This window comes from Leptopilina heterotoma, unplaced genomic scaffold, assembly GCF_015476425.1.
Source record: "Leptopilina heterotoma isolate Lh14 unplaced genomic scaffold, ASM1547642v1 Lhet_52, whole genome shotgun sequence".
NCBI classification, from domain to species: domain Eukaryota; kingdom Metazoa; phylum Arthropoda; class Insecta; order Hymenoptera; family Figitidae; genus Leptopilina; species Leptopilina heterotoma.
The window spans coordinates 5,114,788-5,130,624 of record NW_025111114.1 but is presented as its reverse complement, the minus strand read 5'-3'; the positions used below and the strand labels follow the sequence as shown (position 1 = coordinate 5,130,624).

General features: G+C 23.1%; 2 protein-coding genes across 3 annotated transcripts; both read right to left on the bottom strand.

The window, feature by feature from the left end:
• Positions 1 to 40: 40 nt before the first annotated feature.
• LOC122507925 (glycosaminoglycan xylosylkinase) lies at positions 41 to 8,315 on the bottom strand. Its single transcript, XM_043620937.1, has 6 exons — positions 8,186 to 8,315; positions 5,258 to 5,626; positions 4,822 to 5,122; positions 1,979 to 2,247; positions 1,666 to 1,892; positions 41 to 754 (listed from the first exon to the last, which is right to left on the bottom strand). The coding sequence occupies exons 2-6, from the start codon at positions 5,624 to 5,626 to the stop codon at positions 526 to 528; spliced, it is 1,395 nt and encodes a 464-aa protein (XP_043476872.1). The 5' UTR covers positions 8,186 to 8,315; the 3' UTR covers positions 41 to 525.
• A 540-nt stretch (positions 8,316 to 8,855) lies between these two features.
• On the bottom strand, positions 8,856 to 15,700 carry LOC122507958 (pre-mRNA-splicing factor 38B-like). 2 transcript variants are annotated; one of them, XM_043620981.1, is made up of 6 exons: positions 15,398 to 15,698; positions 14,852 to 15,132; positions 14,505 to 14,656; positions 13,996 to 14,388; positions 9,325 to 9,540; positions 8,856 to 9,253 (listed from the first exon to the last, which is right to left on the bottom strand). In XM_043620981.1, exons 1-6 carry the CDS (start codon positions 15,417 to 15,419, stop codon positions 9,190 to 9,192), a joined length of 1,128 nt encoding a protein of 375 aa, XP_043476916.1. In that variant the 5' UTR covers positions 15,420 to 15,698; the 3' UTR covers positions 8,856 to 9,189. The 2 variants fall into 2 exon arrangements, with proteins under 2 accessions (XP_043476916.1, XP_043476917.1); XM_043620982.1 differs by lacking the exon at positions 8,856 to 9,253 and having other exon boundaries at positions 9,397 to 9,540; positions 13,983 to 14,388; positions 15,398 to 15,700.
• Between the last annotated feature and the right edge of the window lie 137 nt (positions 15,701 to 15,837).

Genomic DNA, 15,837 nt, shown 5'->3' with positions numbered 1-15,837 from the left:
TTTCTGCAATCATTTGTACTTTCTCTAAAATTCTCAAAATTATATCGTACAATTTACGAACTTTTCATATTTTTTGAATCAAATTACGGATTTTTTTTTTAAAAACGGACTTTTACGGACTTGAAGCAAAGTTACGGACTTTTTCAGGATTTACGGACCTACTTCGAGCCCTGAGTTATAATTTATTGCATAAAAATAAGTTACTTAATCGAGTTACTTAAATAAATAAATTAAATAATTATTAATTAATTACTATTAATTAGCTAGAATTTTCAAGTATTTAACAAAACTATCGTGCAATTATTGTCACATTATCTATGAATTTGCACGATATTATTGAATTATCAACATTAAGAATATTGAGTATATTAATATTAATTTTTGATTTTCATTTTACTTATATATATATAAATATATAGTGTCGGTTATATTGATCTTTTTGAGAATAATTAAATAACAATTTTTTATATACCTTAAAAATGTCCTAAATACACGTAGATTGATATATTATAGAGTTTATGTCCTCTAACGATGATCTAAAATGACATTGGAAGCGTATTTTTTCTGACGTATACAAAATTCTACGATTGAATAAATGGTAAGCAATCTCCTGTCCATTGCACTCAAGTGCGCTTCACTAATTAACGGCTCAACTTCCGACATTAATTCCTCATGAGCTAAAAGTTTTGCCAATGATATACTCAACGATCCGCCGCTGAATAATTTTAATCGATCCCATGTAGTTTTATGAATTCTGGAAAGAGAGCAAAAAAAAAAAAATATTAGAAGAAAAAAGAAACAGCAAAATTCTTCACTGAAATTTAATTATTTAAAAAAATTCTAATAAAATTCTACGCAAACATTTAATTATTTTCATAAATAATAAAAATTTTCCAGAATTTCAATTATTTAAAAATTTGTTAATAAAATTCTTTTTGAGAATTCAATTTTAACAAACATTCAATTATTCAATAAATTATTTACTGAATTTGAATAATTGCATTTTCGTAAAATTTTCTAATAAAAATTGATTTAAAAATGAACTTCTGAATAATCAATTTATTTATGAAAATAATTGAATTCTTGCGAAGAATTTTATGAAAATCTATTTAAATACTCGATTTTTTTCTAAAAATATTAGGAAAATTCTGTTTTAAATAATTGAATTCCTGTGAAAATTTTTTTATTTGTGAAAATAATTGAATATTTGCGAAGAATTTTATAAAGATTTTTTTGAATTCTTTAATTCTTTTGTGAAATTTTTTATTAAAATAGTAGATATTAAAAATCATTGAATTACGAAAAATTTTCGAAAATATTATTGAATAGTTTTAAAGAATTTTATAAAAACTTTTTGAATTCTTTCCATTGACTTTATTACAATTTTTTGAAAATAATTTTTTTATTTCAACTGTTAGCAAATTTGAAGTTAGTGTAAATTCTCAAACATGGAAAAAAGTAGTTGTTAGTGTAACAATTAAAAAAAAGTTAATTAAAACTTTTAATTTTTTAATTAAAAAAACAATTAAAAAAAGTATCCAAACAGTAGCAAATCGTAAAAAAAAGTAGTAAATAGTTAGTTTTTAGTAGATGAGTGCGAGGCCTGCTATTTTTAATTATTTTTGGTTAATTAAATTTTCTTTTTCAGAAAAAAATGAAACTTACATGCAACATTGATAAAGTGGAGCGAGAATGTCAAAATGATCGACACTCGGATTTCCCAAGCTTTTGCCATTATCGATCAACAAAACTGCTGGATTGTGAAAATTATTTTGCATCATTTCATAATGATGACGATCGCCATTGTCCATTAGGAAATCAAAAACTGCAGTGTCAACTAAATCCAAAAGTCTACTTGACGATTGAGGTGAATATGCTTTATATTCTTTTACCTGAAAAAACAATTTTCCCTTATAGTCTAAATTCGTAAAAGGTTAACAAAAAAAGAAAAAAATTCTAAAACTTAAAAAAACGAAACCTTATCACAATAATTAGGATCCACTTCCCAGAAAGCGAATCGATTTTTCCTATAAGTCCTCTGCCAGGGATGTCGATGTTTAATTAATTTTAAATATGACGGTAGCCAGAGAATTAAAGCTCCTTCTAAAATATCGCCAGATCCACAGACTGGATCACCCGATGAACAATAATGACAAACGCCATACAAACAAGTGTCATTGCCTTCTTGATAGATTGTCGCGTAAAGTTCAGGTGTCGCGTTCTTCATTACTTCCTCTCGAAGATTCACTGAAAAATAAAATCAACATAGAGTTTCAATTTTTTTTTAAAAATATTTTCAGAAAACAAAAAAAAAATAAAATAAAATTATACCTCAGATAATTTTCATAACGTCCTCATTGTTGTATTCACTGATAAACCAAAGCGATTGTAGAAGCAATGTATTATTTATAACTTCAGTTGACTTTGAATAATAAAATAAAATCAATGAATGATGAATTGACATTAAAAAAAGGGTAAAAGAAATTATTAATAAGAGAAAAGAAATAAAGTAAAACAAAATAATTAAATTATTTTAAAGAATTTTATAATAATTTTTGAAAATAATTGAATCTTTTGAAAGAATTTTATTAAAAATTTTGAAAATAATTTGATTCAATCAAAAACTTGTATTAAAACGTTTAAAATAATTAATTTTCCTTATAAATTTTATCAAGACTGTTGAAAATAATTTTTTATTTTATTTAAATATTTTTAAAAATAATTGTATTCTTTTGAGAAATTTTACTAAAATTGAATTAAAAATAATTGAATTCTTTCCAAGAATTCTATCAGAATTTTTGAAAATAATTGAATTTAATTAATATTTTTAAAAATAATTGTATTCTGTCGAGAAATTTTATTAAAATTGAATTAAAAATAATTGAATTCCTCCGAAGAATTTTATTATTAATTGAAGAATTATATTATTTATGAAAATAATTGAATTTCTTATTTTCTTTTAAAGAATCTTATTATTCATGAAAATAATTGAATTCTTTCGAAGAATTTTATTAAAATTTTTCAAAATTCTAATTAAATTCTTTTGAAGAATTTCTTTGAATTTTTTTAAAAATAATCTAATTTCTTTAATTAATCGCGTTTCTTAATAATTGAAATTAAACATTTATTGAATTTTCTTAAAATTCTTGGAAATAATTGAATTCTTCTCACAATTTTATTACAATTTTCTAAAATAATTTAATTCATTCAGGGAATTTTATTAAAATATAGAAAATAATTAAATTCTTTCGAAGAATATTCATATACTATTTTAAAGTTTTTGACAATAATTGAATTCTTTTGAAAAATTGTAATTTATTGAATGTAATCGATTTTGTTAATTATTGTGATTAATAATTTTATTATTAAAACTTTTTCAAAATAATTGATAGAAAATTAGAGTCTTTTAAACAATTTTTTAAAAGGTTTTACAAATAATTAAATTCTTTTGATTTTTTTTTTCAAAATAATACAATTTTTGAATAATTTAAATTGGAAATTTTAAAAATAATTGAATTAAACAAAGAATTTTTTTCAAATTTTAAAAATAATTGTGTCTGTTAAAAATTATAATTAAATATTTCATCATTGAAATTTATTAAAATTGTATTGAAAATAATTATTTTCTTGTGAATAATTTTATTATTTATAGAAATAATTTTAAATCTTGCAAAGAATTTTACTATTTTAAAAATAATTGAATTGTTTCCAAGAATTTCTTAGAAGTTTGGAAAATAATGAAATTCTTTCGAAAAATTTTATTAAAAATTGGAAAAAATTTAATTGATTTCTTTCGTGAAATTTTATTAAAATTGTATTGAAAATAGTTAAATTCCTTTAAAGAATTTTACTATTTTTATCAAAATAATTGAATTCTTCCGAAGAATATTATTAATCAAAATTTTTGAATAAAGTTGAATTCTTTAAAGAATAATTGTATTAAAAATTCTGAAAAATTAGTTTTTAAATTCTATAAAAAAAATTTAATTTTTCAAGAATTTTATTAAAAAATTGATAGTATTAAATTTTTCAAAAAAAAATTGAATCATTTTCTAATTTTTGTAGAATATAATTGAATGTTTTACAAGAAATTTCTTAAAAATTTTGAAAATAATTGAGTTTTTAAAATAAATTTTACAAACAATTTCAGAAATAATTGAATTTTTGAGATGAACTCAATTTTAGAATTTAATTATTTTTTAAATAATTGAATTTTGGAATTATTATTGAAGTTTCTCAAGTTTTAATGAAGATACTTGAATATTTTTCAAGAAATTTAGTAAACATTTTGAAAATTAAGGAATTTTTTAAGGAACTTTAAAGAAAACAAGATTTTAAATAACCAGAAGGGAACGAGAAGGAAAAAATTAAAATAATTGAAACTAATTGAATTGTTTCAAAGACTTTACCATTTTAAAAAAATAATTCAATTGTTTCGAAGGATTTATTCAAATTTTAGAAAATAATTGAATTCTTTAATGAAATTTTATTAAAATCGTATTAAAAATAATTCAATTCCTGCGAAGAATTTTACTATTTATACAAGAAAATTGAATTCTTCCGAAGAATGTTATTATTTATGAAAATAATAATTTAATTCTTGCAAAGAACTATATTAAAAAATTTTGATAATATAAACAATAATAATAAATTATGTACTTAACAATTGAATTTTTTAAATTTTGATTATGTAATTATTCAAAAATTTAAATTTGAAAATAAAAAATATTTGCTAGTTATTAATAAAAGAGAAGAAAAAACAAAAGCAAAACTAATAATAGTATATTGGTAATATTCAAAATAGTATGAAAAAATGCTCACATTTCCTAGTGATTGTAATTGGAACTCTTCTCAATGCAAGTAATGATGATAAATGGAATGCTACGATTTCGGCATTATGCCTGTCTTTTCCATAATAAACCGGACCCTCGATGACAGTGTTTCTCGAATACCATTGAGGTTTAAATAAAGCCTTAATTCCATGTTCCAGTGTTAACATTAATTTCAATTGCGTTCCTAAAAGAGCATTATCGGCTCTCATCACTTTCGCCTTCCTCAAGGCTTCGAAAATTGTCCCAAGCTCCGGAGCTGCCGGTGGAATTAGACAATGCGCATCTGGCCACTGAAAATTGGCCAAAATAAATTTTAAGAAAATAATTCTCATTTAATTTTCCAATAATTATTTTTTACTTTCTATTATTTTAAGTACTTTCGTTTTTCGTTTCGTTATATTTTGAAAGAAAAGAAAAATATTTACATTATTATTAGGAATGTTCCAAAGATCGTCACGAACATTTGGCATTGTACGAAGTTCGATTAGAAGTCTGTCTAGAAGAATTGCATAACTGGTGTTTTGTTTAAAATATTTCGAGGGCAAAGTTCGCATTTCGGCTTTTATTTTCTCCTCCATATCTCTTGTTATGGATTTTTGTGAACGTCGAATATTCTCCTTAGGCTTTGTCGAAACTTCAGCTTCATTTATTCTAGGCTCGAAATTTGCCGAATTTTTCATATTATCCTTGCTCGGCGAACTCTCGACGATAATTCGAATAAAATAAATATTAACAGTCAGAACCAAAATTAAAAGCCCGCCGAGAGCTAACATAGCGCAGCGTCGGCCAATCATCTGCAATTTAAATAATTAGGAATAAAAAAACAAAATTTAAATTAAATCAATGAATTTTGCACTAAGAATTTAATTTCTGCAGTTTTGTTTATTTTTATTTATTTATGAAAAATTACATTTAAAATACAAGCCTCGGATCGACTTTAACGAGCCAAAAAAGTTGCTTTAGTCGATTAAAAATAGAAAAAAAGTCGATTCAGTATTCTCACAAAAAATTTTATTTTGTATTTCTCTGATTCTTCACTGATTTCTAAAATCAATTAATCAAAACTCTAATAATTTCATGCTAAATAAATATTTAAATACTTCTTATTTCTTTTTTCACGGGAAATAAAATTTAAAAAATTTCAACTTCTGAAATTTATTAATTTCTAAAAATTACAACTATAATCCTTCCAAAATTTAATTATTTTCTATTATTATTATTATTATTATTTTATTATTTTTTTTATTATTTTTTATTTTGAACTAAACTTCATCTCTAATCAATTATCTATATTAGTTTTTAATAATTTTCCAAAAGTTCTTCGAGAATTCAATTATTTCAATAAAAAAAATTCAATTTTTCATAATCATTGAAACTGTCCATTTTTCTTTTTAAAGAATAAGGTAAATTTTTTTTTAAAATTTTAATAAAGAAATTTTCGAAATTAATTTTTTTAAAATATTTCTAAATAATTTTTGAAGGACAATATTTTTACAATATTACATACAATTAAAATATGTTCAAAAAATTGAAATTTGTCAAAAACATTAAAAAACTATTGAAATTTGATCAAATCTTTGAAAAATAATTGTAATTTGATAAAATTTTTTCAAAATAATTTAATTTTTAAAAAATAATCAAATTTTTGAAGAATTTTAATTATAAATGATTTCTCAAAAATTTTAATAAGTCTAAAAAAGTAAATTTTATAATATTTTAATTTACTTTGTACGAAAGTTAAACGTTACAAATTTTTAAATTAATGAACTAAAAATCATCATTTTTTTCAATAATTGAATTCTTTCGAGAAAATCTAATTACAATTAAATTGAAAATAATTGAATTGTTTTGAAGAATTTATTTTAATTTTCTTGAAAATAATGGATTTTTTAAAAATAATTTTCACTGAAAATTTCGAAAGTAATTTAATTTTATAAAGATTTTCTTTCAAGTTTTTAAAATAATCGTGTTTATCATTAATTGTAATTAATAATTTTTCTATTAAATTATATTAAAATTATTCATAGAAAATTAAATTCTTTTAAATAATTTTAATAGAGTTTTTGTGAATAATTACATTTTTTTTAAGAATTTTATAAAATATTATAATTATTAGTCTTTTTTAAAGTAATTTTAATTGTAAATTTTGAAAATAAGTGTAATTTACAAAGAATTTTATTAAAAACTTTTGAGAACAGTAGAATTGTTTAGAAAAATTTCATTAAAATTTTTAAAAATAATTGAACCGGTTAAAAAATTTTATTAAAATTATCTTGAATATAATTGAATATTTTCCTAGAAATTTGATTAAAATTGTATTGAAAATAATTGAATTTCACAGAAGAATTTCATTATTTCCAAAAATAATTAAATTTTATTATTTTTACAAAAATAATTGAATTTCTCAGAAGAATTTTATTGTTTACAAAAATAATTGAATTTTATTATTTTTACAAAAATAATTGAATGTCTCAGAAGAATTTTATTATTTACAAAAATAATTGAATTTCTCATAAAAATTTTATTATTTACAAAAATTATTGAATTTCTCAAAAGAATTTTATTATTTATACAAAAATAATTGAATTTCTCAGAAGAATTTTATTATTTTTACAAAAATTATTGAATTCTTGCCAAGAATTATTGTATAATTTTAAAAAAACTAATTAATTTTTTGAAGAATTTTAATTAAAAATTTTGAATATAATTATTTTCTCCAAAATGTTAAAAATGATTCTAAATTTTTGAGAATTCAATTATTTCAAAAATTTTCAATTAAATTTCTTTAAAAGTTAGTTTTTAAAAATTGTAATAAAATACATAAAAAAAATTATTTATTTTCATTTAAATTTTACAAAATTTCAATTATTCAAAATCTTTCTAATTATATATTTCAAAAATTTAATTAAAAAAATTATTCAAAAATAACTTTTCAAAGTCGCAATTTTTTAATATAAGTCAATAAAAGTCACATTATTCGAAAATAGTTGGAAAAAAGTCGAAAAAGTCATAATATCCGAGGCCTGAAAATATTTTCAGATTGAATTTCCCGCCAATGAAGTCAAGCGGTACATTTAAAAATCGATTAATTTAAAATTGTTTACAACTTAAAAAAAACGGTTTTAAACATTTTGGGAAAAAAATTATTAAATTGAAAACAGCAATTTTTTTATGGTAAAATATAAAAATAAGAAGAAAACTTTTTCTACTCCAATCTTGATAAACGTCAAAATACTCAAAATTGTTTGGAAATTTGGCAACGTTGCATATCAAAATATGGATTGACGTTTCTTGGAATTAGACATTTTCGGAAAAAATAAAATATTCTCACTAATAAAAATTCAATTACTTGCCTTTCTAGATATGGCCACCACTTTCTTGTCACCTATTATATTGAAATCTCTTCATTTTCTTTGTGGAATTGCTAAAAATTCCGTGCAAGCGTTGTCCAGCAGCAGGTGCTTGTCGCCATTTTTGTTTTCCTGAATTTTTTTCTTTTGAATAAAATCGAGTATGCGCGGGAGGGAGGCTCAGTAGGTAATTTTTTTTTGTCTTTCTTTCTATACTCTATTAAAAAATAAGTAATAAAACTATAGAGAATTTGTTATAATTTCTCTTATTCTTGAAACAAATAAAATTTTAATAATCAGTAAATTACCCGCGAAAATTTAAAATATCTTTTTTGAAAAAAATCTTAATTATTTGTAGGTATATTAATTTTAAACTGAGAAATTGGAAAAAAAATTTCGTTTTGTTTAAGAAATAAACGAACGTTTTTAGACTAGTTTTCAATGAATTCGTTAAATTTAAACCAAAGCCAATTTTCCAAAAATATCGGGTTAAAATTAGGAAATTAATTGCGAGGTCAACTAAAAATATAAATGTCAAGATTGGTAAATTTTTAAATATAGAATTTAACTTGGGATTTTAAGTATAACTTTAAAATACAATCCTTTTCTTTTAACAAGGAAGGAAAATTGGGTAAATTACCATTTTTCCAGTATGAGTAAATTATTTATAAAATTATATTGAAAATAACCTTTATTTCATTTTGGAAATAACAATATTTTTGTTTGTTTTTCTTTTTTGTTGAAAATGACAAATATGCTTAATTAGTAATCACCAAAGAAGAGAAGAATTTCGTGTATGGTCGGTCATTTATTCTTTTTTTTTTTTTTTTTTTTGTAAAAAAACAACATATTAACTACACTATTCAATTATAGTAAAATTAATATTTAGGCTAATGCTTCGCTTGGAAGCAATTCATTTGTTTATTTTCTCTCCCAGATTGGCTCGGTTCTAGCTTTCATATTTCATCGCAATAAAATTGTATATTCACAATATACTTAACTCTCAATTAGCCTCGCCGTTGTCTTTCTCGTTCCCTTGCGAGTTCCGTCGCATAATCATACGGCGAGTGCCTAAAAAAGAGAACTCGTTAGATTTTAGAAAAAGAAAAAAAAAGATTATTTTTTAGAAAAATAAATGTTACCTTTCTCCATGTCGATCACGATCACGATGACGATCTCTGCTCCGCTGCCTGTACTCCCTGGGCCTTCGACTTCTATCTCGACTCGAGGAACGTTTACGATCTCTTTCACGATCTCGATCTCTTCCTCGTTCACGTTCTCGTCCCCTGTCACGTTCTCTGTCCCTATCTCGTTCTCTCTCTCGTTCTCGATTTTTATCTCTTCGATCCTCATCCGATCTGAAAAATCATAACCAACAAAGAGAAAACTAAGAAAACTATTTTCAATTTGAACATGTGAGAATTTTTATTTCCTTTTGTTTTTGGATTACAATCTTTTTTAAAAAGATTAAAAATATTTTTTTAATTACAGGCATCACCTTCTTTCCTCAAAAAAAGGTGAAAAGAGGAATTTTTTTTCCTCAAAAAGGGGATAATTTATTTGTTTCTACAACTTGCATATATAATTCAAATTTTTTATCATTTAGCTTCTATAAAATTTTTTAAAAATGATTCGATATTAATCAGAGTTGCCACAAAAATTTAATTTCGTTTTTCCCTGACTTTTCCTTGATTTCCAGACTTTAGACTTTTTCCCTAAAGAATATTCTGCGATTCACTGAAAAATTATTAGGATACTCAAAAAAATGTATTACATTTATTTACGAATTTCTTTAACTGTAAAATTATTCGAAAAAAGCAATAACTTCTTTTTTAAAAAAATATTTAATCATTATTGTTTTTCCATAGGAATTAAGATTTTCAAAACATTCAAATTTAAATCTATTTGAAATTCAACAATTTATAATAATCCTGACTCGGAGTGATCGACTATCTCATCGTTTTTATTAATTTATAATAATATTAAAGATGACCGAGTGATAAGATTATTATTTTATATTACAAGAAATATTTTTACTGCAACTTCTTCAAAATTATTTTCATTATTTCAATTCAATTATTATTTTCTAGAATTTTTAACTAAAATTCTGCTTTAAATCAATTATTTACAATCATTTTTTTAAAAAATAAGAGAATTTTCAAATGTTTTTGTTTACAATTCAATTTTACGAAATTTTATCGATTATTCGGAAACTCTTCAATTAATATATATTTGAAAATAAAAACTTTGAATAATTTCAATTAAACTTTTTGAAAAAAATTAATTCTACAGAATTGTTAGTTAAAAATATGAAAATTTCTGATTTTCAAAGATTTCAATTTGAAACTTTTTCAAAAATTCATTTACTTCTAAAAATTCACGCTATAATGCTTTTAATATTCAATTATTATGTAAAATTTTAACTAAAATTCAATTTTAAATCAATTTCTATTAGAAAATTCTACGAGAATTCAATTATTATTTAAATAAAAAATAAATAATTTTTATTGAATAAATGAATGTTTTTAATATTAAATTCTCATAAAGAATGTTATCAACAAATTTTTAAATAATTAAATTCTTTCGACGAATTTAAATAAAAATTTTAAAAATAATAACATTTTTCGAGGTATTTGATTAAAATTGTAATAAAAATAATTCAAATTCTGCGATGAGTTTGATTACAGTAGAACCTCGATTATCCGAGGTAATGTGGGGAAGAGGTACCTCGGATAATCGAAAACTCGGATAACACGGAACCAATGAAAATTTCAAAATTTAAAATTATTTTTCATGTGTTTAAAGTGTTAGAATAATATTAAATGACAAAAATGGACGAAATTTTAAATGCAATGATCACAAATAGTGGTTTTGTAAAATTTATTTTCCAAATTTAGTCGCTCGATCCGTTTTATCCGAGTTATTCCGCATTATCCGAGCATGTTTTGTGCCTCGGATAATCCGGAATCTCGGATAATCGAGGCTCGGATAACCGAGGTTCTACTGTATTTATGAAAATAATGGAATTATTGCGAAGAAATTTATAAAAAATTTGTAAATAATTGAAATTTTGCCAATAATTTAAAAAAATTTTTTAAATTAATTGAATTTTGAAGAAGAATTTTATTACCCTTGGAAATAATTTCATTCTCGTAATTAATATTGTTATTTATGATAATAATTTAATTTTGCAAAGAATTTTATTAAAATTCTTGAAACCAATTGAATTTCTGGGAAGAATTTTAATATTTATCAAAATAATTGATTTCTTTTTAAGAATTGCGTTACAATTTTGGAAATAATATTTAATAATTATTTATTAAAAAATTCAACTAATTTCAACAGAATTGAAATTAAAATTGTATTAAAAATAATTGAAATTCTGCGATGAGTTTTATTATTTATGAAAATAATTGAATTTATATAAATAAAATTATTTATGAAAATACTTTAATTATTGAGAAGAAATTTTTTAAAAAATTGTAAATATAATTGAATTACTGTGAAATTATTTTATTATTTATGAAAATAATTAAACGTTTGCGTAGAATTTGAATAAAATTTTTTTTAAATAATTGAATTCTTTTGGAAAATTTTATTAAAATAGTAGATATTCAATATCATTGAATTTAGGAAAATTTTTGCAAACAATTGAAATTTTTGAAAATAATTGAATTTCTGCGAAGAATTTTATATTATTTATAAAGAGAATTGAAATCTTGACGAGAATTTCTTTAATTTTTTTAATATAATTGAATTTCTGCGATGAGTTTGATTATTTATGAAAATAATGGAATTATTGCGAAGAAATTTATAAAAAATTTGTTAACAATAGAATTCCTGTGAAATTATTTTATTATTTATGAAAATAATTAAACGTTTGCGTAGAATTTGAATACAATTTTTTTTAAATAATTGCAAATTTCAGAAAAATTTTGCAAATAATTGAAATTTTGCCAAGAATTTTATTAAAATTGAAATTTATTTTTGAAAATAATTGAATTTCAAAGAAGAATTTTATTATTTATAATTATAAAGAGAATTGAAATCTTGACGAGAATTTCTTCAAATTTTTGAATATAATTAAATTTCTGCGAAGAATTTTATTACTTTTGAAAATAATTGAATTTTTGCAATCATTTGAAACTTTTCGAAAATTCAAATTTTTTTTAGTCTTTTTAACTAAAATTCCTCATTAATTTCTTTATTTTAAATAATTAATTAAATACATATATTAAAAAATTTAACTAATTTCAGAATAATTTAAATTTTGAAAATTTTTGCAAAAATTTAAGTTCTCTAGAATTTCTAATGAAATTCATTCAAAATTGAAATTTTATAAAATTTGAAATTAGTAAAATGTTTTGAAGTTTATCTATTTATCAAAATTGTAAACGCAACTATTTTAAAATTTAATTAATTTTGAAATGTATAAATAAAATTATTCATTAAATAATTTCTAAGTTATAATTTTATGATAGTTCTTCAAGAATTAAGTTAAAAAAGGAAATTATTGTCAGAAATGGAAAAAATTGAAGGTTTTGTATTAGAATTTTTGTTTTTTCTAAAAAAAAACTATTAATAATAATATTTTAATTATTTGAATGTTAATTAATTATTTTTCTAAAGGTCTGCATTCTGTTGAATGAACCACCTTATAATTTATAAAATTCTTTACGATATGAGGCATTCCATTTCAAATCGTTCCACCGACAAAAAACAATCGCAAGGAGAGCGATTTTCTAATAAATATAATTATTTAAAAATTTAATTATTTGTAACATATTATACACTGAATCGAAAGAGAATTTCATGAACTTTATAATGCTATTTTTATTTTTTAAAATTTTTCTCAATTTCGTAGAGAAATTCCTGTTTGAAAGTTTAAACTCTTAATATCTCAAAACACCCCCCCCGTCGATTTTTATCAAAATTATATGAAAATAAAGCTTAACTTTTCTAGTTTTCATTCCCGTATAATATATTATGGACATTTAATGGGATTAATAGAAAAAAAATTGTTTAAAAAATGTGTTTTTTAAAAATTTGACAAATGGTACGAAGTTGAAGGTTAGTTAGGATTCAACTTCGTACCATTTGTCAAATTTTTCAAAAACACATTTTTTAAACAATTTTTTTTCTATTAATCCCATTAAATGTCCATAATATATTATACGGGAATGGAAACTAGAAAAGTTAAGCTTTATTTTCATATAATTTTGATAAAAATCGACGGGGGGGTGTTTTGAGATATTAAGAGTTTAAACTTTCAAACAGGAATTTCTCTACGAAATTGAGAAAAATTTTAAAAAATAAAAATAGCGTTATAAAGTTCATGAAATTCTCTTTCGATTCAGTGTATAATATGTTACAAATAATTAAATTTTTAAATAATTATATTTATTAGAAAATCGCTCTCCTTGCGATTGTTTTTTGTCGGTGGAACGATTTGAAATGGAATGCCCCATATATATTATTTAAATAATTAACATAAAAAGATATATTTATATCATGTTGTGGTGTTAATAATCTAAATCAAATATAAAACTCACTGAATTCTATAACATTGAGTCTAAATTTTATGATTACAGTTTGAAAAAGATTTTTAAAAAAGTAAAACTTGTTTATCTTTGATTAGAAAAAGGTGAAAAATGGGACAAATCAACAAAACAGAAGGAAAAAGGTGACAAAATTGAAATAAGGGGACAAAAGGGGAAAAAGGGACCGACTGTGATGCCTGTAATTAAAAAAAGAAACGTTTTTTATTTTTGTTAAATTAGTAACGTGATTTCGTTCATACCACGTGGACGCACCTGGCTCGCCAGTGGCTCGCTCTTTCAGCCTCTCCCCAATGTGCTTCGCTATCAGGAATGTGCCTTGGTTGACTGCGACCTAAATTTCCATTATCCTTTCTTCCACTACTGCTATATTTACTATGATTATTCAACGTAATTGAAGGTTTTGCATTTCGTGAATTTGACGTTTGTTGAGGAAATCGTTCACCGAGACGATGTTCCAAATCCTTTTGAATAGGCACAGGTATTCTTGGAAATAATGTTGAAAACCATTCGAGTTTCGTGAGAAATTGCTTTAAAATATCACCCATTTTCATTGTTTGTCCACCGCCAGCTTTAACGTCCAATTCCTCATCGTCCTCTAAATATTCATCGTACCATGAGAATAAATCTGCCGGCGGTTGTGTGTATCTAAAGAAAAAAGAGTTTATTATTGTATTTTCAAAAATTTCATTATTCATTATTCCAAAAATTTTAAAAATTTGTCTTTTACTTTTAAGCGCGTCAAAATTATTTTTTTTTCTCACCTGATGTACATAAATCCTAAAGCTCGAATATACGGGGAATCGGGATGATTTATAAGACCATTTAATTGTTTTCTCGTTAACCTTAAGGTAAATAATTTGTACAGAAGGCAATAAGCCGTTGAGACGATTCCTCCAGCCCCCACGCCGCGAACCTGCATAAATTGAATTCTTATAAAGAATTTAATATTAAGAAATTTTTAAATAATTTAATTCTTTTGGCGAATTTTAATAAAATATATTTTAAATTACATTTTTTGAGGAATTCGACTTCAAGAAAATTATTGCGAACCTAGTTCGAGCCATGAATTTTTTTTTTAAAAAACCGATTTTTTTGAAAACATACTTACACCCCCACACATTCCGGTTTGTCCCGCAGTTTTCCGACTGCCCTTCTCCCAAGGCTCAAGATGTGACACTTTATAGTAAATTTCATCAATAACTTCGTGGTACGTCTTCAATTCGTAGAGATTGACTTTAAAATAATGTGAAGACTGTATATTCGTAAGAATCAATGGATTCAAATTCATAGACCTTTCGTTGCCCCATAACGGCAAAACATTGGATTTCTTTTCTTTTATATTTGGTTTCCGTTCCTCCTCACAGCCACTGGAATTGTTCCATGGCGAACCTGACAATTACAAATTATTCTTATTCCTTCTTATTCAACACAATCCGAGAGAAAAAAGATATTTTGAATTTTTACAAAAGAAATAGAAAACACATAAAGTTTCGACATTGATTTGACCAAGTAAGGTTAGGTTCACACGAAAGTTACTCCAAAAAGGTAAATAAATTCATAAACAAAATATGCTAAAGATCAAATTGAAATCAGTGAATTTGTTTGAAATTTAAGAAACTACAAGAAATGATTGAAAAGGAATAATTTAACTTACCATCGGCTCCTTCGTCTTGCATCTTTTTTCTATTTTCGTTGCAGTTGTGTGTTTTCACTATGACGCTTGTTTAAATGGTAAAAGAAATTTTTTTTTAACCAAAAAATGTGCACTTACTCATTAACATTTTGACCTGTTTTTACTATTTTTTATCTATCGGGAAAATGTTAATCAAAATAACAAATAGAAAGAAATTCGAAAGCTTCTTTTTTTTGGGGATTAGTAATTTTTCTCTAAAAAAAAATTGACGTCAATTCTTTTAATTGCACCAGGGAATAAAGGCTGCGGAAAACAACGTACAATCTGCACATGCGTCAATGGATAAGTACGCATGTGCCACTTAACACACATCCGGTCAGTGTTTTCAAAAAAGTTCCCACAACTTCCGTAAGATAGCGCCAGTGGCGATTTAAATTTAAATTTTCGGCGCGAAATAAAAA

What these genes read in the sequence shown, in the direction of transcription:
- LOC122507925 (XM_043620937.1), bottom strand. Translation starts at nt 5,626, where the DNA reads ATGATTGGCCGACGCTGCGCTATGTTAGCTCTCGGCGGGCTTTTAATT. An exon ending in GGAACATTCCTAATAATAAT is followed by an intron (nt 5,123 to 5,257) that starts GTAAATATTTTT and finishes GCCAATTTTCAG; the next exon opens with TGGCCAGATGCGCATTGTCT. An exon ending in ATCCTAATTATTGTGATAAG is followed by an intron (nt 1,893 to 1,978) that starts GTTTCGTTTTTT and finishes TTGTTTTTTCAG; the next exon opens with GTAAAAGAATATAAAGCATA.
- LOC122507958 (XM_043620981.1), bottom strand. Translation starts at nt 15,419, where the DNA reads ATGCAAGACGAAGGAGCCGATG. An exon ending in GCAAGACGAAGGAGCCGATG is followed by an intron (nt 15,133 to 15,397) that starts GTAAGTTAAATT and finishes TGTAATTGTCAG; the next exon opens with GTTCGCCATGGAACAATTCC. An exon ending in CGTGATCGACATGGAGAAAG is followed by an intron (nt 9,254 to 9,324) that starts GTAACATTTATT and finishes TCTCTTTTTTAG; the next exon opens with GCACTCGCCGTATGATTATG.